Consider the following 27,500-nt stretch of genomic DNA (forward strand, 5'->3'; position numbering starts at 1 on the left):
AACGTGTTAATTCCACGACTGCATATATCGGTTGATATCGGTATCGGTTGATATCGGTAATTAAAGAGTTGGACAATATCGGAATATCGGATATCGGCAAAAAGCCATTATCGGACATCCCTAATATATATATATATATATATATATATATATATATATATATATATATATATATATATATTAGGGATGTCCGATTATCGGACATCCCTAATATATATATATATATATATATATATATATATATATATATATATATATATATATATATATATATATATATATATATTAGGGATGTCCGATAATGGCTTATTGCCGATATCCGATATTCCGATATTGATATAGGAAATACTTGAATTTCAGTGAATTCTAGCTATAAATATACTCCTCCCCCCTTAACCCCCCCCCAAAAAATCTCCCGAATTTGGAGTTTTCAAGGTTGGCAAGTATGATGACGCACAACACATCAGATACGTTAGCCAAAGAATAAACCCAGATGTTAGGAAAATGAGTGAAATACAAAAGTCTTTTAAGAGCGTTTTTGCAAAGGGAAAAATGCTCGCGCTCTCGCTAATTTTTCATGCACTTATTTTTGCTGTATTTATCCGCCGGTTGGCGAAAATAACGCTTGCACCCTGGTGCAAAAACCCAGCAGTGGTTCACTACCATGCGTCCCATGCAGAGGTCAGATTTTGTTCAACGCAAACCAGTCTTTATTTTTAGGCACATAGTCAGCTTATAGTCTCCCGTTGGCAGGAAAAGAGAAACCGTAAAAGTGCTCCTGCCTGTCTGCTGTAACAACCACATTATGGGTCAGCCGGGAGGGCTGCTGAACACACCCACCTAATGGTAAAGATTGGACTTGTGACGAGACCGGACTGGGGCAAGTCCAGGAAAACCCCATCTCCACCCTGCTACCTCATCTGGGCCACGTAGGAACAGTTTGCACTCTGTGTGTCGCGGCACAGGCCAGGGTTTCAAACCGCAGAAGGAGAGGCGGGACATTTAATATGTGACTGCTGCTCCTTTTTCCTGTCTGGAAATTGTTATAATTGTAAAAAAGAAGAAAAAGCTGTTCCACTAATGATAGATTCCCTTGTGTACAGAAATAGGGTGTTTCTAACAGTGCGTCTATACTGCCAGGTGCCACCACTTTTTTTTTTATAGGGCGCACCAAATAAAGGGGCTTTATAGGCGGGACCCCCAGACCAAGACAAAAGAGGCCCAGACAGACAAAACCTCAAACCAGCTGTAAAATATGCCATTAGGCGCTTTGTCTTGGGAGATATATTGACCCTGTTCCTCTGCGCCGATGCCGACCATTTTTTTGAAGAGGTCTCACACGCCGACAAGACGGCCTTTTGTGAGGCCCACTTAGCAGGGGGGCGGCGCAGAAGGCCGGACCCCTCGTCTTATGGAGGAGACGCGACTTGAAATGATCTCGTCAGGGGCCACGTCTCCTTTGGACCACGGCAGACTGCGTGGTAATGAGCACACCGTGTACTCAAGACACCACCAGAAAAGGTCATTGTTACAACAAAGTTACCCTATTTTCCCCAGACCATAGGGCGCACCGGATTATAAGGCGCACTGCCAATGAAAGATCTATTTTTTTAATCGTTTTTCATATATAAGGTGCACCGGATTATAAGGCGCATTAAAGTAGTCATACTATTATAATTTTTTTCTAAATTTAAACACTATCTTGTGGTCTACATCAGTGGTCCCCAACCACCGGGCCGCACAAGAAATTAAAAAAAAAAAACATTTTTTTTTTTTTTTTTTTTAATGCAATCAACATAAAAAACACAATATACACATTATATATCAATATAGACCAATACAGTCTGCAGGGATACAGTCCGTAAGCACACATGATTGTATTTAATTATGTAAAAAAATATATATATATATTTTTTTTTTTTTTAAATACATCCCCCTCCCTCCCCCCACCGGTCCGTGGGACACATTTTCAAACGTGCAGCTACAAAAAGGTTGGGGACCACTGGTCTACATAACATGTAATGGTCAAAATGTTGCATAGATCACTGTTTTTCAACCACTGTGCCACGGCGCACACTAGATACAGTCTGGTGTGCCGTGGGAGATGACCTAATTTCACCTATTTGGGGTAAAAAATATTGTTTGCAAACCAGTAATTATAGTCTGCAAATGAAGTGTTGTTGTTGAGTGTCGTGCTGTCTAGAGCTCAGCAGAGTAACCGTGTAATACTCTTCCATATCAGTAGGTGGCAGCCGGTAGCTAATTGCTTTGTAGATGTCGGAAACAGCGGGAGGCAGTGTGCAGGTAAAAAGGTGTCTAATGCTTAAACCAACAATAAACAAAAGGTGAGTGCCCCTAAGAAAAGGCATTGAAGCTTAGGGAAGGCTATGCAGAACGAAACTAAAACTGAACTGGCTACAAAGTAAACAAAAACAGAATGCTGGACGACAGCAAAGACTTACTGTGGAGCAAAGACAATGTACATCCGAACATGACATGACAATCAACAATGTCCCCACAAAGAAGGATAAAAACAACTGAAATATTCTTGATTGCTAAAACAAAGTAGATGCGGGAAATCTCGCTCAAAGGAAAACATGAAACTGCTACAGGAAAATACCAAAAAAATAGGAGCGCAAGACAAGAACTAAAAGACTACACACAGGAAAACAGCAAAAAAGTCCAAATAAGTCAGGGTGTGATGTGACAGGTGGTGACAGTACAACTACTTTGAGACAAGAGCTATATTGATGCATGCTTGGTTATGGTTTAAAGTCATATCCAACAATTGCTTTTTACTGTCAACTGAGTTTCGTTTTTTAGTGATTTCTGCTGGTGGTGTGCCTCCGCATTTTTTCAACGCAAAAAAATGTGCCTTGGCTCAAAAAAGGTTGAAAAACACTGGTATAGATGATGTTTTACAGATCATCTTCAAGACGCTTCAGGATGCGCCGTTTTGTGGGCGGGCCTTATTTAGCGTCTTCTCCCCGTCATCTTTGTTGTAGCGGTGTAGCGTGCAAGGACGGGAGTGGAAGAAGTGTCAAAAGATGGCGCTAACTGTTTTAATGACATTCGTCGTCGTCGTCGTCGGCGGCGGCGGTCACTCGAAACGAGTATGACTGTCCTCCGTAGGGTCGTAGATTCCCTATATGGAGGACGCCTGTGCGTGGAATCTTTTAATGTGGGGAGACTGGTGCACGGTCAGCCACCACACAGTCCTTGGCATTGAGCGGGCCAGGGTCCAGTGGCATGGAGACCAAGACGACTGGGGACCCGTCTTTGCTGCAGCCTTCATCCGCCTTCCCAGCCGTTGTGGTGCATTCCGCTGCCGCCATCTTCCGCCTGGTCCACCGTTGAGGCGGTTTTCACTATTCGCCCATAGCTGGGGTTATTTACCCATAGCTGGGACAGGGGTTGACTGGGCACCAGGGCATGTCCACACACCGGTGGGCCTGCATGCCCCGTCTCTGGGGCCCCCTGCTGCTCCGAGATCCCGTACAACTTAGCCTGGAACCGCGAGGTTCCAGTTACCGTGTGTGGCCACGAGGAGGCATGTACGAGTCTTGACAATGGAGAGGCTATGTACCGGCTGAGGAGGCTTATGCACTCGGCTCCTCTTTTCGCCCTCTGAGACAGAGGGCTAGCCGGCGGCACTAGCTGAAAGCAATGAGTATCAGGCAGAAGCAGCATGCAGCATAGCAAGCAAAAGCGGCATGCAGCATGCACTAACTACAGGTACTACTACTCCAAGGCTACTGCACTAGACGCATCACATCGCCCTGTGCGATGTTTTCTGCACACACACAGTGTGTGTCTAATGACATTCAGACTATACTTCGATCAATAACGGAGCAGCATCTCCTCATCCGGAAACAACAACACCGCTAAGAAATGTGTCCCGTGAAAACCCGTCCGACCGGAACTCTCTAATAACTAAAGTTCCTTGGGTGAATAATGTAAACTCACTACACCGGTATGTTTTAGCGCTTTCATGGCGAGTTCACTGACAGATATAAGTAAGAACTTTACACTACTTTATATTAGAAATGGCAACAGTGGAGAATGAAGATAGAGAAAAAGGAAGAAGCTTATCAACTACGGTGTCGGCACGGACTACACATTTTTCAGGTTTTGCAGTTTTGCAAATCCCAAATACAGATCAGAAGGTACCAGAAGGTAAGAAAAGTTGCTTCCGCATAATATTGTGAAACAAAACGCCAGATAATATGTCTTTGGAAGTCTCTGAGTGTGGGAGGGTTCTCCTGGTGCCGACAGATCTTTCGTGAGCCCGGTAGACAGGTTGGAGCAAGTCTTTTATTGCTCATACACAAGTATGCTGTTCTTTCCAGCAATATATTTTTAAGACTTTTCATTCCGGCATGTCTCTGTTCGTGCTCTCTCTCTCTGTCTCCAACTCCAACGTGTCTCAGCCCGGCTGCTGCTAATAAAGGCGGCAGGTGATTAGATAACACTGCCCCAGCTGGGCAATCCACTCATCTGCCGCTGGCTTCGAGGCTGGTCCCGCAGACCACGCCCCCCTCCACAATGTCTTACCATATACACACACACCATAATAATACTCCTATGTTGAAGCGCAGTACGATCCATCAAGCGGTGCGGCCTCATAGCGTACCAAAGTCCTACTAAAACATTTCGATAGATTTTTGAGTGCTGTGTACATAGGTTATACTTGTATAGCGCTTTTCTACCTTCAAGGTACTCAAAGCGCTTTGACACTATTTCCACATTCACCCATTCACACACTGATGGTGGGAACTGCCATGCAAGGCCCTAACCACAACTCATCAGGAGCAAGGGTGAAGTGTCTTGCTCAAGGACGCAACGGACGTGACGAGGTTTGTAGAAGGTGGGGATTGAACCAGGAACCCTCAGGTTGCTGTCACTGCCACTCTTCTACCCGCACCACGCCGTCCCCTGACGTGTGTAATGTTCTATATTTTCAATGGAACATATAAAATGTTGGTGTGGTTTTCTTGATACATATTGCAGTCTACATGTGTCTCTTATGTGTGACTGCCATCTACTGGTCACATGTTCTATATTTTCAATGGAACATATGAAATGTTGGTGTGGTTTTCTTGATATATATTGCAGTCTACACGTATCTCTTATGTGTGACTGCCATCTACTGGTCACAGGTTCTATATTTTCAATGGAGCATATAAAATGTTGGTGTGGTTTTCTTGGAACATATTGCAGTCTACACGTATCTCTTATCAACTGGTCACATGGTCTATATTTTCAATGGAACATATCAAATGTTGGCGTTGTTTACTTGATACATATTGCAGTCTACACGTATCTCTTATGTGTGACTGCCATCTACTGGTCACAGGTTCTATATTTTCAATGGAACATATAAAATGTTGGCGTGGTTTTCTTGATACATATTGCAGTCTACATGTGTCTCTTATGTGTGACTGCCATCTACTGGTCACATGTTCTATATTTTCAATGGAACATATAAAATGTTGGTGTTGTTTACTTGGTACATATTGCAGTCTACACGTATCTCTTATGTGTGACTGCCTTCTACTGGTCACAGGTTCTATATTTTCAATGGAACATATAAAATGTTGGTGTTGTTTACTTGATACATATTGCAGTCTACACGTATCTCTTATGTGTGACTGCCATCTACTGGTCACAGGTTCTATATTTTCAATGGAACATATCAAATGTTGGTGTTGTTTACTTGGTACATATTGCAGTCTACATGTATCTCTTATGTGTGACTGCCATCTACTGGTCACATGTTCTATATTTTCAATGGAACGTATAAAATGTTGGTGTTGTTTACTTGATACATATTGCAGTCTACACGTATCTCTAATGTGTGACTGCCATCTACTGGTCACATGTTCTATATTTTCAATGGAACATATAAAATGTTGGTGTTGTTTACTTGATACATATTGCAGTCTACACGTATCTCTTATGTGTGACTGCCTTCTACTGGTCACAGGTTCTATATTTTCAATGGAACATATCAAATGTTGGCGTTGTTTACTTGATACATATTGCAGTCTACATGTATCTCTTATGTGTGACTGCCATCTACTGGTCACATGTTCTATATTTTCAATGGAACGTATAAAATGTTGGTGTTGTTTACTTGATACATATTGCAGTCTACACGTATCTCTTATGTGTGACTGCCATCTACTGGTCACAGGTTCTATATTTTCAATTGAGCATATAAAATGTTGGCGTTGTTTACTTGATACATATTGCAGTCTACACGTATCTCTTATGTGTGACTGCCATCTACTAGTCACATGTTCTATATTTTCAATGGAACATATCAAATGTTGGTGTTGTTTACTTGATACATATTGCAGTCTACACGTATCTCTTATCAACTGGTCACATGGTCTATATTTTCAATGGAACGTATCAAATGTTGGCGTTGTTTACTCGATACATATTGCAGTCTACACGTATCTCTTATGTGTGACTGCCATCTACTGGTCACAGGTTCTATATTTTCAATGGAACGTATAAAATGTTGGTGTGGTTTACTTGATACATATTGCAGTCTACATGTATCTCTTATGTGTGACTGCCATCTACTGGTCACATATTCTATATTTTCAATGGAACATATCAAATGTTGGTGTTGTTTACTTGATACATATTGCAGTCTACACGTATCTCTTATGTGTGACTGCCATCTACTGGTCACATGTTCTATATTTTCAATGGAACATATCAAATGTTGGTGTTGTTTACTTGATACATATTGCAGTCTACACGTATCTCTTATGTGTGACTGCCATCTACTGGTCACATATTCTATATTTTCAATGGAACATATCAAATGTTGGTGTTGTTTACTTGATACATATTGCAGTCTACATGTATCTCTTATGTGTGACTGCCATCTACTGGTCACATATTCTATATTTTCAATGGAACATATCAAATGTTGGTGTTGTTTACTTGATACATATTGCAGTCTACATGTATCTCTTATGTGTGACTGCCATCTACTGGTCACATATTCTATATTTTCAATGGAACATATCAAATGTTGGTGTTGTTTACTTGATACATATTGCAGTCTACATGTATCTCTTATGTGTGACTGCCATCTACTGGTCACATATTCTATATTTTCAATGGAACATATCAAATGTTGGTGTTGTTTACTTGATACATATTGCAGTCTACATGTATCTCTTATGTGTGACTGCCATCTACTGGTCACATATTCGATATTTTCAATGGAACATATCAAATGTTGATGTTGTTTACTTGATACATATTGCAGTCTACACGTATCTCTTATCTACAGGTCACATGTTCTATATTTTCAATGGAACATATCAAATGTTGGTGTTGTTTACTTGATACATATTGCAGTCTACACGTATCTCTTATGTGTGACTGCCATCTACTGGTCACATATTCTATATTTTCAATGGAACATATCAAATGTTGGTGTTGTTTACTTGATACATATTGCAGTCTACATGTATCTCTTATGTGTGACTGCCATCTACTGGTCACATATTCTATATTTTCAATGGAACATATCAAATGTTGGTGTTGTTTACTTGATACATATTGCAGTCTACACGTATCTCTTATGTGTGACTGCCATCTACTGGTCACATGTTCTATATTTTCAATGGAACATATCAAATGTTGGTGTTGTTTACTTGATACATATTGCAGTCTACACGTATCTCTTATGTGTGACTGCCATCTACTGGTCACAGGTTCTATATTTTCAATGGAACATATAAAATGTTGGCGTGGTTTTCTTGATACATATTGCAGTCTACATGTGTCTCTTATGTGTGACTGCCATCTACTGGTCACATGTTCTATATTTTCAATGGAACATATAAAATGTTGGTGTTGTTTACTTGGTACATATTGCAGTCTACACGTATCTCTTATGTGTGACTGCCTTCTACTGGTCACAGGTTCTATATTTTCAATGGAACATATAAAATGTTGGTGTTGTTTACTTGATACATATTGCAGTCTACACGTATCTCTTATGTGTGACTGCCATCTACTGGTCACAGGTTCTATATTTTCAATGGAACATATCAAATGTTGGTGTTGTTTACTTGGTACATATTGCAGTCTACATGTATCTCTTATGTGTGACTGCCATCTACTGGTCACATGTTCTATATTTTCAATGGAACGTATAAAATGTTGGTGTTGTTTACTTGATACATATTGCAGTCTACACGTATCTCTAATGTGTGACTGCCATCTACTGGTCACATGTTCTATATTTTCAATGGAACATATAAAATGTTGGTGTTGTTTACTTGATACATATTGCAGTCTACACGTATCTCTTATGTGTGACTGCCTTCTACTGGTCACAGGTTCTATATTTTCAATGGAACATATCAAATGTTGGCGTTGTTTACTTGATACATATTGCAGTCTACATGTATCTCTTATGTGTGACTGCCATCTACTGGTCACATGTTCTATATTTTCAATGGAACGTATAAAATGTTGGTGTTGTTTACTTGATACATATTGCAGTCTACACGTATCTCTTATGTGTGACTGCCATCTACTGGTCACAGGTTCTATATTTTCAATTGAGCATATAAAATGTTGGCGTTGTTTACTTGATACATATTGCAGTCTACACGTATCTCTTATGTGTGACTGCCATCTACTAGTCACATGTTCTATATTTTCAATGGAACATATCAAATGTTGGTGTTGTTTACTTGATACATATTGCAGTCTACACGTATCTCTTATCAACTGGTCACATGGTCTATATTTTCAATGGAACGTATCAAATGTTGGCGTTGTTTACTCGATACATATTGCAGTCTACACGTATCTCTTATGTGTGACTGCCATCTACTGGTCACAGGTTCTATATTTTCAATGGAACGTATAAAATGTTGGTGTTGTTTACTTGATACATATTGCAGTCTACACGTATCTCTAATGTGTGACTGCCATCTACTGGTCACATGTTCTATATTTTCAATGGAACATATAAAATGTTGGTGTTGTTTACTTGATACATATTGCAGTCTACACGTATCTCTTATGTGTGACTGCCTTCTACTGGTCACAGGTTCTATATTTTCAATGGAACATATCAAATGTTGGCGTTGTTTACTTGATACATATTGCAGTCTACACGTATCTCTTATGTGTGACTGCCATCTACTGGTCACATGTTCTATATTTTCAATGGAACGTATAAAATGTTGGTGTTGTTTACTTGATACATATTGCAGTCTACACGTATCTCTTATGTGTGACTGCCATCTACTGGTCACAGGTTCTATATTTTCAATTGAGCATATAAAATGTTGGCGTTGTTTACTTGATACATATTGCAGTCTACACGTATCTCTTATGTGTGACTGCCATCTACTAGTCACATGTTCTATATTTTCAATGGAACATATCAAATGTTGGTGTTGTTTACTTGATACATATTGCAGTCTACACGTATCTCTTATCAACTGGTCACATGGTCTATATTTTCAATGGAACGTATCAAATGTTGGCGTTGTTTACTCGATACATATTGCAGTCCACACGTATCTCTTATGTGTGACTGCCATCTACTGGTCACAGGTTCTATATTTTCAATGGAACATATCAAATGTTGGTGTTGTTTACTTGATACATATTGCAGTCTACACGTATCTCTTATGTGTGACTGCCATCTACTGGTCACATATTCTATATTTTCAATGGAACATATCAAATGTTGGTGTTGTTTACTTGATACATATTGCAGTCTACATGTATCTCTTATGTGTGACTGCCATCTACTGGTCACATATTCTATATTTTCAATGGAACATATCAAATGTTGGTGTTGTTTACTTGATACATATTGCAGTCTACATGTATCTCTTATGTGTGACTGCCATCTACTGGTCACATATTCTATATTTTCAATGGAACATATCAAATGTTGGTGTTGTTTACTTGATACATATTGCAGTCTACATGTATCTCTTATGTGTGACTGCCATCTACTGGTCACATATTCTATATTTTCAATGGAACATATCAAATGTTGGTGTTGTTTACTTGATACATATTGCAGTCTACATGTATCTCTTATGTGTGACTGCCATCTACTGGTCACATATTCTATATTTTCAATGGAACATATCAAATGTTGATGTTGTTTACTTGATACATATTGCAGTCTACACGTATCTCTTATCTACAGGTCACATGTTCTATATTTTCAATGGAACATATCAAATGTTGGTGTTGTTTACTTGATACATATTGCAGTCTACACGTATCTCTTATGTGTGACTGCCATCTACTGGTCACATATTCTATATTTTCAATGGAACATATCAAATGTTGGTGTTGTTTACTTGATACATATTGCAGTCTACATGTATCTCTTATGTGTGACTGCCATCTACTGGTCACATATTCTATATTTTCAATGGAACATATCAAATGTTGGTGTTGTTTACTTGATACATATTGCAGTCTACACGTATCTCTTATGTGTGACTGCCATCTACTGGTCACATGTTCTATATTTTCAATGGAACATATCAAATGTTGGTGTTGTTTACTTGATACATATTGCAGTCTACACGTATCTCTTATGTGTGACTGCCATCTACTGGTCACAGGTTCTATATTTTCAATGGAACATATAAAATGTTGGCGTTGTTTACTTGATACATATTGGAGTCTACACGTATCGCTTATGTGTGACTGCCATCTACTGGTCACATATTCTATATTTTCAATGGAACATATCAAATGTTGGTGTTGTTTACTTGATACATATTGCAGTCTACATGTATCTCTTATCTACAGGTCACATGTTCTATATTTTCAATGGAACATATAAAATGTTGGTGTTGTTTATTTGATACATATTGCAGTCTACACGTATCTCTTATGTGTGACTGCCATCTACTGGTCAGATATTCTATATTTTCAATGGAACATATCAAATGTTGGTGTTGTTTACTTGATACATATTGCAGTCTACATGTGTCTCTTATGTGTGACTGCCATCTACTGGTCACATATTCTATATTTTCAATGGAACATATCAAATGTTGGTGTTATTTACTTGATACATATTGCAGTCTACACGTATCTCTTATGTGTGACTGCCATCTACTGGTCACATGTTCTATATTTTCAATGGAACATATCAAATGTTGGTGTTGTTTACTTGATACATATTGCAGTCTACACGTATCTCTTATGTGTGACTGCCATCTACTGGTCACATGTTCTATATTTTCAATGGAACATATCAAATGTTGGCGTTCTTTACTTGATACATATTGCAGTCTACACGTATCTCTTATGTGTGACTGCCATCTACTGGTCACAGGTTCTATATTTTCAATGGAACATATAAAATGTTGGCGTTCTTTACTTGATACATATTGCAGTCTACAAGTATCTCTTATGTGTGACTGCCATCTACTGGTCACATGTTCTATATTTTCAATGGAACATATAAAATGTTGGTGTTGTTTACTTGATACATATTGCAGTCTACACGTATCTCTTATGTGTGACTGCCATCTACTGGTCACATATTCTATATTTTCAATGGAACATATCAAATGTTGATGTTGTTTACTTGATACATATTGCAGTCTACAAGTATCTCTTATGTGTGACTGCCATCTACTGGTCACATGTTCTATATTTTCAATGGAACATATAAAATGTTGGTGTTGTTTACTTGATACATATTGCAGTCTACACGTATCTCTTATGTGTGACTGCCATCTACTGGTCACATATTCTATATTTTCAATGGAACATATCAAATGTTGATGTTGTTTACTTGATATATATTGCAGTCTACATGTATCTCTTATCAACTGGTCACATGGTCTATATTTTCAATGGAACATATCAAATGTTGGCGTTGTTTACTTGATACATATTGCAGTCTACACGTATCTCTTATGTGTGACTGCCATCTTCTGGTCACATGTTCTATATTTTCAATGGAACATATAAAATGTTGGCGTTGTTTACTTGATACATATTGCAGTCTACACGTATCTCTTAAGTGTGACTGCCATCTACTGGTCACAGGTTCTATATTTTCAATGGAACATATCAAATGTTGGTGTTGTTTACTTGATACATATTGCAGTCTACACGTATCTCTTATGTGTGACTGCCATCTACTCACATGTTCTATATTTTCAATGGAACATATCAAATGTTGGTGTTGTTGACTTAATACATATTGCAGTCTACACGTATCTCTTATGTTTGACCGCCATCTACTGGTCACATGTTCTATATTTTCAATGGAACATATAAAATGTTGGTGTTGTTTACTTGATACATATTGCAGTCTACACGTATCTCTTATGTGTGACTGCCTTCTACTGGTCACAGGTTCTATATTTTCAATGGAACATATAAAATGTTGGCGTTGTTTACTTGATACATATTGCAGTCTACATGTATCTCTTATGTGTGACTGCCATCTACTGGTCACATGTTCTATATTTTCAATGGAACGTATAAAATGTTGGTGTTGTTTACTTGATACATATTGCAGTCTACACGTATCTCTTATGTGTGACTGCCATCTACTGGTCACAGGTTCTATATTTTCAATTGAGCATATAAAATGTTGGCGTTGTTTACTTGATACATATTGCAGTCTACACGTATCTCTTATGTGTGACTGCCATCTACTAGTCACATGTTCTATATTTTCAATGGAACATATCAAATGTTGGTGTTGTTTACTTGATACATATTGCAGTCTACACGTATCTCTTATCAACTGGTCACATGGTCTATATTTTCAATGGAACGTATCAAATGTTGGCGTTGTTTACTTGATACATATTGCAGTCTACACGTATCTCTTATGTGTGACTGCCATCTACTGGTCACAGGTTCTATATTTTCAATGGAACGTATAAAATGTTGGTGTGGTTTACTTGATACATATTGCAGTCTACATGTATCTCTTATGTGTGACTGCCATCTACTGGTCACATATTCTATATTTTCAATGGAACATATCAAATGTTGGTGTTGTTTACTTGATACATATTGCAGTCTACACGTATCTCTTATGTGTGACTGCCATCTACTGGTCACATGTTCTATATTTTCAATGGAACATATCAAATGTTGGTGTTGTTTACTTGATACATATTGCAGTCTACACGTATCTCTTATCTACAGGTCACATGTTCTATATTTTCAATGGAACATATCAAATGTTGGTGTTGTTTACTTGATACATATTGCAGTCTACACGTATCTCTTATGTGTGACTGCCATCTACTGGTCACATATTCTATATTTTCAATGGAACATATCAAATGTTGGTGTTGTTTACTTGATACATATTGCAGTCTACACGTATCTCTTATGTGTGACTGCCTTCTACTGGTCACAGGTTCTATATTTTCAATGGAACATATCAAATGTTGGTGTTGTTTACTTGATACATATTGCAGTCTACACGTATCTCTTATGTGTGACTGCCATCTACTCACATGTTCTATATTTTCAATGGAACATATCAAATGTTGGTGTTGTTTACTTGATACATATTGCAGTCTACACGTATCTCTTATGTTTGACCGCCATCTACTGGTCACATGTTCTATATTTTCAATGGAACATATAAAATGTTGGCGTTGTTTACTTGATACATATTGCAGTCTACACGTATCTCTTATGTGTGACTGCCATCTACTGGTCACATGTTCTATATTTTCAATGGAACATATCAAATGTTGGCGTTCTTTACTTGATACATATTGCAGTCTACACGTATCTCTTATGTGTGACTGCCATCTACTGGTCACAGGTTCTATATTTTCAATGGAACATATAAAATGTTGGCGTTGTTTACTTGATACATATTGCAGTCTACAAGTATCTCTTATGTGTGACTGCCATCTACTGGTCACATGTTCTATATTTTCAATGGAACATATAAAATGTTGGTGTTGTTTACTTGATACATATTGCAGTCTACACGTATCTCTTATGTGTGACTGCCATCTACTGGTCACATATTCTATATTTTCAATGGAACATATCAAATGTTGATGTTGTTTACTTGATATATATTGCAGTCTACACGTATCTCTTATCAACTGGTCACATGGTCTATATTTTCAATGGAACATATCAAATGTTGGCGTTGTTTACTTGATACATATTGCAGTCTACACGTATCTCTTATGTGTGACTGCCATCTTCTGGTCACAGGTTCTATATTTTCAATGGAACATATAAAATGTTGGCGTTGTTTACTTGATACATATTGCAGTCTACACGTATCTCTTAAGTGTGACTGCCATCTACTGGTCACAGGTTCTATATTTTCAATGGAACATATAAAATGTTGGTGTGGTTTACTTGATACATATTGCAGTCTACATGTGTCTCTTATGTGTGACTGCCATCTACTGGTCACATGTTCTATATTTTCAATGGAACGTATAAACTGTTGGTGTTGTTTACTTGATACATTGTGCAATCTACACGTATTTCTTATGTTTGACTGCCATCTACTGGTCACATGTTCTATATTTTCAATGGAACTTATAAAATGTTGGTGTTGTTTACTTGATACATATTGCAGTCTACACGTATCTCTTATGTGTGACTGCCATCTACTGGTCACACTTATCCTTACACCATGTACCAAATAACATTTCTTCAAGGTCGGTAAGCAAAACCAGAATTATTCCGTACATTAGGCGTTATAAGGCGCACTGTCGAGTTTTGAGGAAAAAAAGGATTTTAGGTGCGCCTTATAGTCCGAATAATACGGTATGCTTCTAAAAGAGGCACGCGGGTCAAGGTGGGATGGCAGGTTTAGTGGTGAGGTCAACGTAATATCAAGAGATTATGGTATAACTACAGGATGTGATGCACACGAGCCCCACCTAACACCGGGGGATCAGACAAATGTTGTCTGCTAAGTGGTAACCTTGGACCCTCAACTCCTGCTGCTCTGTTGCGTTCATAACAAATGCAGTCGGACGAGTGATTTACCGTCATGGTGGACATCCTTCCCGTCCACCATGTTGGAGCCAACACATAAAAAGGTGAATGATGTCTGCACACAAAAACATGCCCAGACATGCGTAAGTGTGTGACCATGACCATGAGACGGGAGGATAGAAGTGAAAAAAAGTCAACCGTCTGGTGCATTGTTTACAATAAAAGGGGACGACATTGGAATCAGAGAAAACGCGAAAATATACTCCAAATTTTTCATACACTGTTGAAGTATTGACTTACAGTGAATTTTCATTGGTTTAACGTGTCTTTTACATGAAAATTACACAAGAAAGTTACAAAAGACTTTAGTAACGTTAAAATGTCACACTTGGGGCCAAATTCATACACTGTAGATCAGAGGTGTCAAACTCAAGGCCCGGGGGCCAGAACTGGCCCGCGACATCATTTTATCTGGCCCGCAAATGCCTGGAAATGATATGTGTCAATACAATACTTCATATTTTCTCACTAAATGTAATGAATTTTTTTCATTTTGACAGAAAAAATATATGTACTGCTTGAAATTGCATGCCTTTTAAACTTTAATAGTATCTAATATTGCAACAAATATTACAGTATATTATCATACTTTCCAAACATGTTTTTTGTCTAAATAAAAATACTTAACTTTACAGCAAACTACCCATGAAATCAATAAAAATGACAATACATTTTACGTTGTTCTTTACAGTACATGTTTTTTGTGTTAAAATTCTGTTGACTGAGCTGCCAGTTTTTGACTGTAAAATCTACGGTTGTTGTTTTTACTGTAAAAGGAAAGACGGTACATCTGTTTTTCCTAGGGATGTCCGATAATGGCTTTTTGCCGATATCCGATATTCCGATATTGTCCAACTCTTTAATTACCGATACCGATATCAACCGATACCGATATCAACCGATATACCTGTATACAGTCGTGGAATTAACACATTATTATGCCTAATTTGGACAACCAGGTATGGTGAAGATAAGGTACTTTTTCAAAAAATGAATCAAATAAAATAAGATAAATAAATTAAAAACATTTTCTTGAATAAAAAAGAAAGTAAAACAATATAAAAACAGTTACATAGAAACTAGTAATTAATGAAAATTTGTAAAATTAACTGTTAAAGGTTAGTATTATTAGTGGAGCAGCAGCACGCACAATCATGTGTGCTTACGGACTGTATCCCTTGCAGACTGTATTGATATATATTGATATATAATGTAGGAACCAGAATATTAATAACAGAAAGAAACAACCCTTTTGTGTGAATGAGTGTAAATGGGGGAGGGAGGTTTTTTGGGTTGGTGTACTAATTGTAAGTGTATCTTGTGTTTTTTATGTTGATTCAATAAATTTAAAAAAAATAAAAAAAACGATACCGATAATAAAAAAAACGATACCGATAATTTCCGATATTACATTTATCGGTCGATAATATCGGCAGGCCAATATTATCGGACATCTCTAGTTTTATCAAATAAATTTCCCCCAAAAATGCGACTTAAACTCCAGTGCGACTCATATATGTTTTTTTCCTTCCTTATTATGCATTTTCGGCCGGAGCGACTTATACTCCGAAAAATACAGTACTTTATTGACACATATCACTTCCAGGTGTTTGAAATAAATAAATAAACGAGGTGTCGGGCCAGATCTGGCACTAGAGAACCGACCGGCTCCAAACAATCCTAAAAGGCACCTAACTGCACATGTGTATGCCCGAATCTTGTCGTGGCAATGTCAAGTGCGCCATCTGTATTTTTATTTACAGATAATTAAAGTCAGCCTGTGTCCGCTCACAAACACAAAGGCAGTCTTTTATGTGGTGTTTGTGTAATTCCAGCAAACTAACAAAACCGCAATAAAACCAACTGACAATGAACCCGGAATGTAAACATTCTAAGTACAGTGTTTCCCATAAACTGCCAAGATACTTGTGGCGGTGGGGGCGTGGCTATGGGCGTGGTCAACATGACATCATCGAGTAATTTGCATAATTTACTACAATGATATGATTTTCTCTAAAAAGGCTAAAAAAATGTATACTTACTAATTAATAATAACAGTTTTGTTTTAAACGTCCATCCATCCATCCATTTTACAATATAATTACAACACTTTATGTACATATTTATATACAGATTTGAACAATAAGTTATTCACTGAAATATATTTATTAATTGTGGTTCTTACAAAAAATGTATCTTATAAAATATAAAAGCTAAAATGTCTCTTAAAGCTCTGCCCCTTTAATTAGTGCATACTAAATAATTTAACTTTAGCCTACTACTACAACTAGGGATGTCCGATAATGGCTTTTTGCCGATATGCCGATATTGTCCAACTCTTTAATTACCGATACCGATATCAACCGATACCGATATCAACCGATATATAAAGTCGTGGAATTAACACATTATTATGTCTAATTTGGACAACCAGGTATGGTGAAGATAAGGTACTTTTAAAAAAAAATTATAAAATAAAATAAGATAAATAAGTTAAAAACATTTTCTTGAATAAAAAAGAAAGTAAAACAATATAAAAACAGTTACATAGAAACTAGTAATTAATGAAAATGAGTAACATTAACTGTTAAAGGTTAGTACTATTAGTGGACCAGCAGCACGCACAATCATGTGTGCTTACGGACTGTATCCCTTGCAGACTGTATTGATATATATTGATATATAATGTAGGAACCAGAATATTAATAACAGAAAGAAACAACCCTTTTGTGTGAATGAGGAGAGAGGTTTTTTGGGTTGGTGCATTAATTGTAAGTGTATCTTGTGTTTTTTATGTTGATTTAATTAAAAAAAAAAAAAAAAAAACGATACCGATAATAAAAAAAACAGATACCGATAATTTTCGATATTACATTTCAACGCATTTATCGGCCGATAATATCGGCAGGCCGATATTATCGGACCTCCCTAACTACAACCATATTATTTACCAGCAACATAAAGTGAAACGGAGGCAGAGGTGTCCTGCCACAGTCAGTAACAAATAAACAGAAAACAGTAGTGGTCAAATACAAATAAGGCAACAAGTATCCTACACTTCTCTTTTTTAAAGTAAATCTGAACAGCCGATACGGGCATCTACATCAACTATATGATTTGCCTGAGAAGCTGGACAGGACAAAAAAATAAAAATAAAATTATTATTATTATTATTTTTTTTTTTTTAATTTGTGGCGGACGTAATTCTTTCGTGGCGGGCCGCCACAAATACATGAATGTGTCGGAAACACTGAAGTAGTTGGGAAAAGGTCAATGCAGTTAATTACTTTTGACAAACAGTACATACTTACAGTGTGTAACACCAATTATGAATTATATCATCATGCCGCTTATAATGTATTTCCACTTCATGGATTTATTTGAGTTTTTCAGCACGAGACAGAAAGTGCAGATCAGGTTTCAGCTCCCCTCACGCCGCATATAAACATACGACCGCAAAAGACGCTCGTAGGAAGGTCTGGTACTTGGCTCTCTTTGTTGGAGGCTATAAAAGTGTCCCCCACCACTCTGCAATTACAGGCTGGAACTGACTCCGCTGCCATCCGCGCTCGACTAGTCGGGCCTGGAAGGAGGGAGGCTGTGCGGGGGAAAAAAAAAAAAGCTCTGCAAGGTTGGCTGAGGCCGCTCAGCTGAACTCAGATGACCCACATTCTGGGACCGTCCAATCCCATGAGTGGAAATGTTGGTTATTGTCACAGATTATGAGACGCACGCCAATGGCGGAGCAAGTTGTGGGAGTGGGTCCAAACAACGCGTGGTTTGGGGATTTAATAAACAGGCAAGGCGAGGCGGTGTATCGAAAATGAGCATACAAGGGACCAGACAACAAGACATTATTATAAGGGGAGCAGGGTTTCTTAACCATAGGGCTGAGCGCCCACTAAAAAAATGTTTCTCAGCATGGTGCATGGTAATTGTTATACCAAAGACTATAAAAGTGGGAGCCATTACCTCCCTGCTTGGCACTCAGCATCAAGAGTTGGAATTGGGGGTTAAATCACAGAAAATTATTCCCGGGCGTGGCCACCGCTGCTGCTCACTGCTCCCCTCACCTCACAGGGGGTGCAGAGAATAATTTCGCCACACCTAGTGTGTGTGTGGCAATCATTGGTACTTTAACTTTAACTTATATATTGTATATATTATATAAACATACAATATAATATATCATATATATTATATACTGCATATATAGTATGTAAATATTACATATATGTTATATTTTATATTTCTACGATGGTACATTTTAAGTCTACTTTATACCTGCATTATCCTTTAAAATTCTTACCCTTTCCATCCCTTTTTGTGTGTGTGTGTGTGTTATGTTAGATCCACTATGGACTGGACTCTCACTATTATGTTAGATCCACTATGGACTGGACTCTCACACTATTATGTTAGATCCACTATGGACTGGACTCTCACACTATCATGTTAGATCCACTATGAACTGGACTCTCACTATTATGTTAGATCCACTATGGACTGGACTCTCACACTATTATGTTAGATCCACTATGGACTGGACTCTCACACTATTATGTTAGATCCACTATGGACTGGACTCTCACACTATCATGTTAGATCCACTATGAACTGGACTCTCACTATTATGTTGGATCCACGATGGACTGTACTCTCACTATTATGTTAGATCCACTATGAACTGGACTCACACTATTATGTTAGATCCACTATGGACTGGACTCTCACACTATTATGTTAGATCCACTATGGACTGGACTCTCACACTATCATGTTAGATCCACTATGAACTGGACTCTCACTATTATGTTAGATCCACGATGGACTGTACTCTCACTATTATGTTAGATCCACTATGGACTGGACTCACACTATTATGTTAGATCCACTATGAACTGGACTCACACTATTATGTTAGATCCACTATGAACTGGACTCTCACACTATTATGTTAGATCCACTATGAACTGGACTCTCACACTATTATGTTAGATCCACTATGGACTGGACTCTCACACTATTATGTTAGATCCACTATGAACTGGACTCTCACTATTATGTTAGATCCACGATGGACTGTACTCTCACTATTATGTTAGATCCACTATGAACTGGACTCTCACTATTATGTTAGATCCACTATGGACTGGACTCTCACACTATTATGTTAGATCCACTATGGACTGTACTCTCACTATTATGTTAGATCCACTATGAACTGGACTCTCACTATTATGTTAGATCCACTATGAACTGGACTCTCACTATTATGTTAGACCCACTATGGACTGGACTCTCACACTATTATGTTAGATCCACTATGGACTGGACTCTCACTATTATGTTAGATCCACTATGGACTGGACTATCACTATTATGTTAGATCCACTATGGACTGGACTCTCACAATATTATGTTGGATCCACTATGGACTGGACTCTCACACTATTATGTTAGATCCACTATGGACTGGACCCTCACAATATTATGTTGGATACACTATGGACTGGACTATCACTATTATGTTAGATCCACTATGGACTGGACTCTCACAATATTATGTTGGATCCACTATGGACTGGACTCTCACACTATTATGTTAGATCCACTATGGACTGGACTTTCACTATTATGTTAGATCCACTATGGACTGGACTATCACACTATTATGTTAGATCCACTATGGACTGGACTCTCACACTATTATGTTAGATCCACTATGGACTGGACTCTCACACTATTATGTTAGATCCACTATGGACTGGACTCTCACACTATTATGTTAGATCCACTATGGACTGGACTCTCACACTATTATGTTAGATCCACTATGGAAGTTTATTTACGGAACATATTCATTACTCCGTCTGTTGTAAACTATAAGTAGGTAAGATATAATTACCGAATACGACTAATTCAGTGTTAATATTTGACTGGCCCTTTTTTTAGTGGAAAGGTCGGGCCCTCGAAGTCGAAAAGGTTAAAAACCCCTGATATAGACTACTAGGCTAGACTACGGCCACGCACTTCTTGTCGGGATCCCCAGCAAGAACAACCAGAAGCTGCAATACATCCAGAATAGTTCTGCTAGGATCCTGACGATTGTGCGGAAATGTGACAATATCACACCAACTCTCAAATCCCTTCACTGGCTTCCTGTTCCACTCAGGATTGAATTCAAAGTCTCCCTACTAACCCACTAGTGCCTCCATGGAAATGCCCCCCCTCTACCTCAAAGAACTACTCACCCCCAAATCCTCCGCTCTGGACAGGCTAACCTCCTCCAACCTCCGAGGACAGAGCTACGAACAATGTGGGGCTTTCTGTTCCGCCGCTCCCAGTCTGTGGAACGCTCTCCCTGACCACCTGAGGGCACCACAGACTGTGGATGCTTTGAAAAAAGGCTTAAAAACCCTTCTTTTAAAAAAAAGCCTTTTTTTTTTTTAGATATATGCATACTAGTTTTAGCTATTTGGCTGTTCTAGTTTTTATTTATTTTTTTTATTTTTTTTTATACACTGTAGCACTTTGACGTTGTTTACTCAATGTCTGTGTTTTTTATAAATTTTGATGTCTATTTTACTGTTTTAATTGGTTTTACCCTTTAAAATCGTTTTTAATCGTATTTATTTTTTAAATTGGTTTTCTATTCATTTATTTTTGTCAAGACTTGGTCTATGGCGTGGTTTGTTCTCCCGTGGTGCAAACGATTTGGACCAGACATCGCGTGAAGGTGAATACATTTTTAATTCTAACTAAAAAAAAAAGTACAAACAAAAGGCGCTCACAGCGCAGGTAAAAAACTTGACTAGGAAAACAAAAGGCGCGCACAATGGCGGAGAAATATAAACGTTAAACAAAAACTTACTTGACAAGGAACTGTGAACATGGCATGAAGAAGCGTGATCATAAAGGGTGCAGAGCATAAATGTGGAGCATGAATGTGATGTCGACAGGCAGACTAACAGAAAACAATGGACTTAAATAATACAGACATGATTGGTGAAAACAGGTGCGTGACTCGAAACAGGTGCGTGACAGGACAGGTGAAAACTAATGAGTTGCTATGGAATCAAACAAACAAGGAAGTGCAACCAGGAACTAAAAAGAGTCCAAAAAACAAACACATGGCCAAAACAAAAACATGAACAGACATGACAATTTTTTGTTTTTATTCAGTCATTGGTGTAGCACAGGGGTCACCAACGCGGTGCCCGCGGGCACCAGGTAGCCCGTAAGGACCAGATGAGTAGCCCGCTGGCCTGTTCTAAAAATAGCTCAAATAGCAGCACTTACCAGTGAGCTGCCTCTATTTTTTAAATTGTATTTATTTACTAGCAATCTGGTCTCGCTTTGCTCGACATTTTTAATTCTAAAAGAGACAAAACTCAAATAGAATTTGAAAATCCAAGAAAATATTTTAAAGTTTTGGTCTTCACTTGTTTAAATAAATGCATTAATTATTTTACTTTGCTTCTTATAACTTTCAGAAAGACAATTTTAAAGAAAAAATACAACCTTAAAAATGATTTTAGGATTTTTAAACACATATACCTTTTTACCTTTTAAATTCCTTCCTCTTCTTTCCTGACAATTTAAATCAATGTTCAAGTATTTTTTTTTTTATTGTAAAGAATAATAAATACATTTTAATTTAATTCTTCATTTTAGCTTCTGTTTTTTCGACGAAGAATATTTGTGAAATATTTCTTCAAACTTATTATGATTAAAATTCAATCTAGAAAATCTGTAGAATCAAATTTAAACCTTATTTCAAAGTCTTTTAAATTTCTTTTAAAATTTTTGTTCTGGAAAATCTAGAAGAAATAACGATTTGTCTTTGTTAGAAATATAGCTTGGTCCAATTTGTTATATATTCTAAAAAAATGCGGATTGGATTTTAACCTATTTAAAACATGTCATCAAAATTCTAAAATGAATCTTAATCGGGAAAAATTACTAATGATGTTCCATAAATTATTTTTTTAATTTTTTCAAAAAGATTCGAATTAGCTAGTTTTTCTCTTCTTTTTTTCGGTTGAATTTTGATTTTTAAAGAGTCAAAATTGAAGATAAACTATGTTTCAAAATTTTATTGTCATTTTTTTCGTGTTTTCTCCTCTTTTAAACCGTTCAATTAAGTGTAAATATCATTAATTATTAATAATAACATAGAGTTAAAGGTAAATTGAGCAAATTGGCTATTTCTGGCAATTAGTGTATCAAACTGGTAGCCCTGCGCATTAATCAGTACCCAAGAAGTAGCTCTTGCTTTCAAAAAGGTTGGTGACCCCTGGTGTAGCATAATATTGTTTTTAATATTGTTTTTAATATTGTTTTTAATATTGTTTTTAATATTGTTTTTAACATGGTTGTGCAGCACTTTGAAAACATTCTTGTTGTGTAAATGTGCTATATAAATAAAGTGGATTGGATTGGATAAAGTTCTTTTTACAAATAAATATATTATTATTAGGGCTGGGAATCTTTGGGTGTCCAACGATTCGATTCAAAATCGATTATTGGGGTCACGATTCGATTCAGAATCGATTTTTTTTTTTCAATTCAACACGATTCTCGATTCAAAAACGATTTTTTTTTTTTTTTTTTTTTTTTTTTTAATGAAAACAATACACAACAATACTATAATAATGCAATACAATTTCAAAACAAAACCCGACCCAGCAACATTCAGAATAGCAATAAACAGAGCAATTGAGAGCAATTGAGGACACACAAACATGACACGGAACAATCTAAAAGTAGTGAGACAAAAATGAATATTATCAACAACAGTATCAATATTAGTAACAATTTCAACATAGCAGTGATTAAAAATCCCTCATTGATATTATCATTACAAACATTAATAAAAAAATAAAAAATAAAAAATGAACAATAGTGTCACAGTGGCTTACACTTGCATCGCATCTCATAAACTAAATGTCTAATGATAATGTCAATGAGGGATTTTTAATCACTGCTATGTTGAAATTGTAACTAATATTGATACTGTTGTTGATAATATTCATTTTTGTTTCACTACTTTTAGATTGTTCCGTGTCATGTTTGTGTCTCCTCTCAATTGCTCTGTTTATTGCAGTTCTGAGTGTTGCTGGATTGCATTGTTATGGTATTGCTGTGTATTGTTTTGTTGGATTGATTAATTTAAAAAAAAAAAAAAAAAAAAAAATTAATTAAAAAAAAATTAAAAAAAAAAAAAATCGATGTTTTTAAAAAATGAGAATCGATTCTGAATCGCACAACGTGAGAATCGCGATTCGAATTCGAATCGATTTTTTCCCACACCCCTAATTATTATTATTATTATGTGACATGCATCCATGCACTTGTCTCCACAATGATCACTAAGCAAATCGTGTTTTTTATTCCTTTCACCTTTGTGAGGCGAGAGCATAAGTCATCTCCACATCAAGTGTGTGCTGCAGAGGGTTGTGTGTGTGTGTGTGTGTGTGTGTGTGTGTGTGTGTTCTTATTTTTATTCCAAGAGTGTGTGCAGAGAGAGGGAAGGGCTTGGAGGATCTGCAGAGGAGGAGGAGGAGAGCCTCCTCAGTCTGGGCTCGGCTAGTCGAGTCTGTTGCTGGCCAGATCAGCTGGCGGTGTCTCGCGGGGGTGTGGCACATCACAACAAAGGCAGACACAACTCCTATCAACCGCCGCACTTTAAGCCATCTTTTTGCCCCTCTCTGCCCGATCGTCTCTTATCGGCAACACGTACATGTCGCTCCCTCCAGCCACGTCTACACTTCCTCCTTGTTACAATGGCGTCACGCCCACGCCTTCACGCCTAAGTTTGTGTGTGCAAAACAACAACACGCGGGGGGAAAAAAACAAAAAAACACCGGAAGTCTGCATTGTGTGTGTGTGTGTTCTAGCAATGCTTACTTAATGGGGACGTGGCTCTGTTTACACAGTCACCTTTAGGGGACCTCTGACGGTATAGGGGACAACAAAACAGGTCCCCTAAAGGGAAACCTTTTTAAATGATAGTCAGATCCATTCTAAGTGATTTTTAAGCTTTGGCCCATAAAACATGTAGTGTTAGGGTTAGGGTACACCCTAACCCAGACCTGGGGCCACATGCGGCCCGTTAAGCTTTTCAATCCGGCCCGCCGGACATTCCCAAATAATGTTTTTAGATCTTTCAACTGTAGCTGCCATTATGATGTACAGTGATGTTTTGAAATGACCGTAAGTATTGAACTATACAAAGTATTTCAATGGTTTAAATCTGCACTTTTGCATGATATACTAGTTACTATGGTAATTAATTAGTTAGTATGGTAATCTAAGTCACAGCTGCTCCGACGAGGCACCAAGCAGTGTGGGCGGGGAGCGTTTCCACAGAGTGGTTCCAGAGCGGTCAGCCTGAAATGCGCGTGATAGGGAGGGAAGGAGATTTTTACGTCAAAGTTCTAAAGCTTAGTGATGTATCAGATATATCAGATTGTATGTGGGGTTTTTTTTTACCCTTCGCGTTCATATTTTGCGGTGTTAGTTGCATTTCGCTTGATTGTGAAACATGTCGATCGAGAGGGGGTGTGACGTTCATATGTTGTCAATATTCAGTGTTTTATCGTCCATAGTTAATATTGTAAACCCCACATTCTTTATTTTCATATACACTACCGTTCAAAAGTTTGGGGTCACCCAAACAATTTTGTGGAATAGCCTTCATTTCTAAGAACAAGAATAGACTGTCGAGTTTCAGATGAAAGTTCTCTTTTTCTGGCCATTTTGAGCCTTTAATTGACCCCACAAATGTGATGCTCCAGAAACTCAATCGGCTCAAAGGAAGGTCAGTTTTGTAGCTTCTGTAACGAGCTAAACTGTTTTCAGATGTGTGAACATGATTGCACAAGGGTTTTCTAATCATCAATTAGCCTTCTGAGCCAATGAGCAAACACATTGTACCATTAGAACACTGGAGTGATAGTTGCTGGAAATGGGCCTCTATACACCTATGTAGATGTTGCACCAAAAACCAGACATTTGCAGCTAGAATAGTCATTTACCACATTAGCAATGTATAGAGTGTATTTCTTTAAAGTTAAGACTAGTTTAAAGTTATCTTCATTGAAAAGTACAGTGCTTTTCCTTCAAAAATAAGGACATTTCAATGTGACCCCAAACTTTTGAACGGTAGTGTATATATATATATATATATATATATATATATATATATATATATATATATATATATATATATATATATATATATATATATATATATATATATATATATATATATATATATATATATATATATATGTATCTGTTTATATTTTTTATTTTATTTCTGATTATTATTATTATTAATGTATTATAATTTATTTTTTGTTTATTTAATTGATGTATTTGTAGATATTACTTTGTTGTTGTTTTTTGCTGTTTCTTTCTTTTTTGGGGGGCAGGTGGTATAGTTGGGATACAAACAAAAAATATTTTGACATTTAGGGCAGACAACAGATATATGATGTATGTCAGGGGTGTCCAAAATGTTTCCACTGAGAGCCGCACACGCAAAAAATGAAAGCATACGGGGGCCATTTTGATATTTTTCATTTTCAAACCATAACAAAATGTTTTTACCTTTAGGGCTCCCGGGGATCATAAAGGGTCACGTTACCTGAATATTACATTTGAACTATTATCTTGTTTGTTTTATGCTCTTTTGTCAAAGGAAATGTTGATGTTTTTGTATGGCAACATAAAACATTTTAATGTGAAATATTTGAAATAATTGGAGCCTTGAATAGGTTAATAAGTCATTATAACATTGTTAATTTTTTTGAGCAATGGCAAAAAAATTGAAATAAAGATAGACAAAAAACAGCCTGCATGGCAGCTTTGTGTCAACATTGCACCTTTTTCTAGTGAGATTTCACCTCATTCCACTTTTTTTAATGTTTTTATTTTTATTTTTGTAATAGCATTTCCAGAATGTGTGGCGGGCCGGTAAATAATTAGTTGCGGGCCGCAAATAGCCCCCGGGCCGCGCTTTGGACACCCCTGATGTATGTGAATATGATGTAATGGATAGGAATGTCTGATGCTGGATGTCAATAAAAAAAAAATTGGGAAAAAAATAAATAAATAAATAAAGTTGGTCCCCATTCCAAATGATAACCAGTATATGTGTGTGTGTGTGTGTGTGTGTGTGTGTGTGTGTGTGCTGCAGCGCGGCTTTGCAGGGGCGAGCGTGGCCGTGGGAGTGGGAGTGGCACTGTACGTTCGTGCACAAAAAAACCCCCGCAAAAGTTCACACAAGTTGAGTGACAAAAGTGATGCGATGGCAAAAAAAAAAGAGGACATTGAAATCCGCGCATGCGCTGTACTGACCTGTGTGCGTCCTCAGGTGCGCTTTCAGGTGCGAGGATTTGCCGTAAACTTTCTCGCAGCCCGTGTAGTGACATTTGTGC

The 27,500-nt window shown here is 37.4% G+C and overlaps 1 protein-coding gene across 1 annotated transcript in view; it reads right to left on the reverse strand.

The window, feature by feature from the left end:
* klf13 (Kruppel like factor 13) overlaps positions 1-27,500 on the reverse strand; it is a 79,150-nt gene that overhangs the window by 50,970 nt on the left and 680 nt on the right. Inside the window, exon 1 of the mRNA XM_062061280.1 lies at positions 27,421-27,500. This exon is cut by the window's right edge and continues 680 nt beyond it. Coding sequence (XP_061917264.1) covers positions 27,421-27,500 — 80 coding nt within the window. The remainder of the gene's footprint in view (positions 1-27,420) is intronic.

This window comes from Entelurus aequoreus, linkage group LG10 (genome assembly GCF_033978785.1).
Source record: "Entelurus aequoreus isolate RoL-2023_Sb linkage group LG10, RoL_Eaeq_v1.1, whole genome shotgun sequence".
In the NCBI taxonomy this organism is placed as follows: domain Eukaryota; kingdom Metazoa; phylum Chordata; class Actinopteri; order Syngnathiformes; family Syngnathidae; genus Entelurus; species Entelurus aequoreus.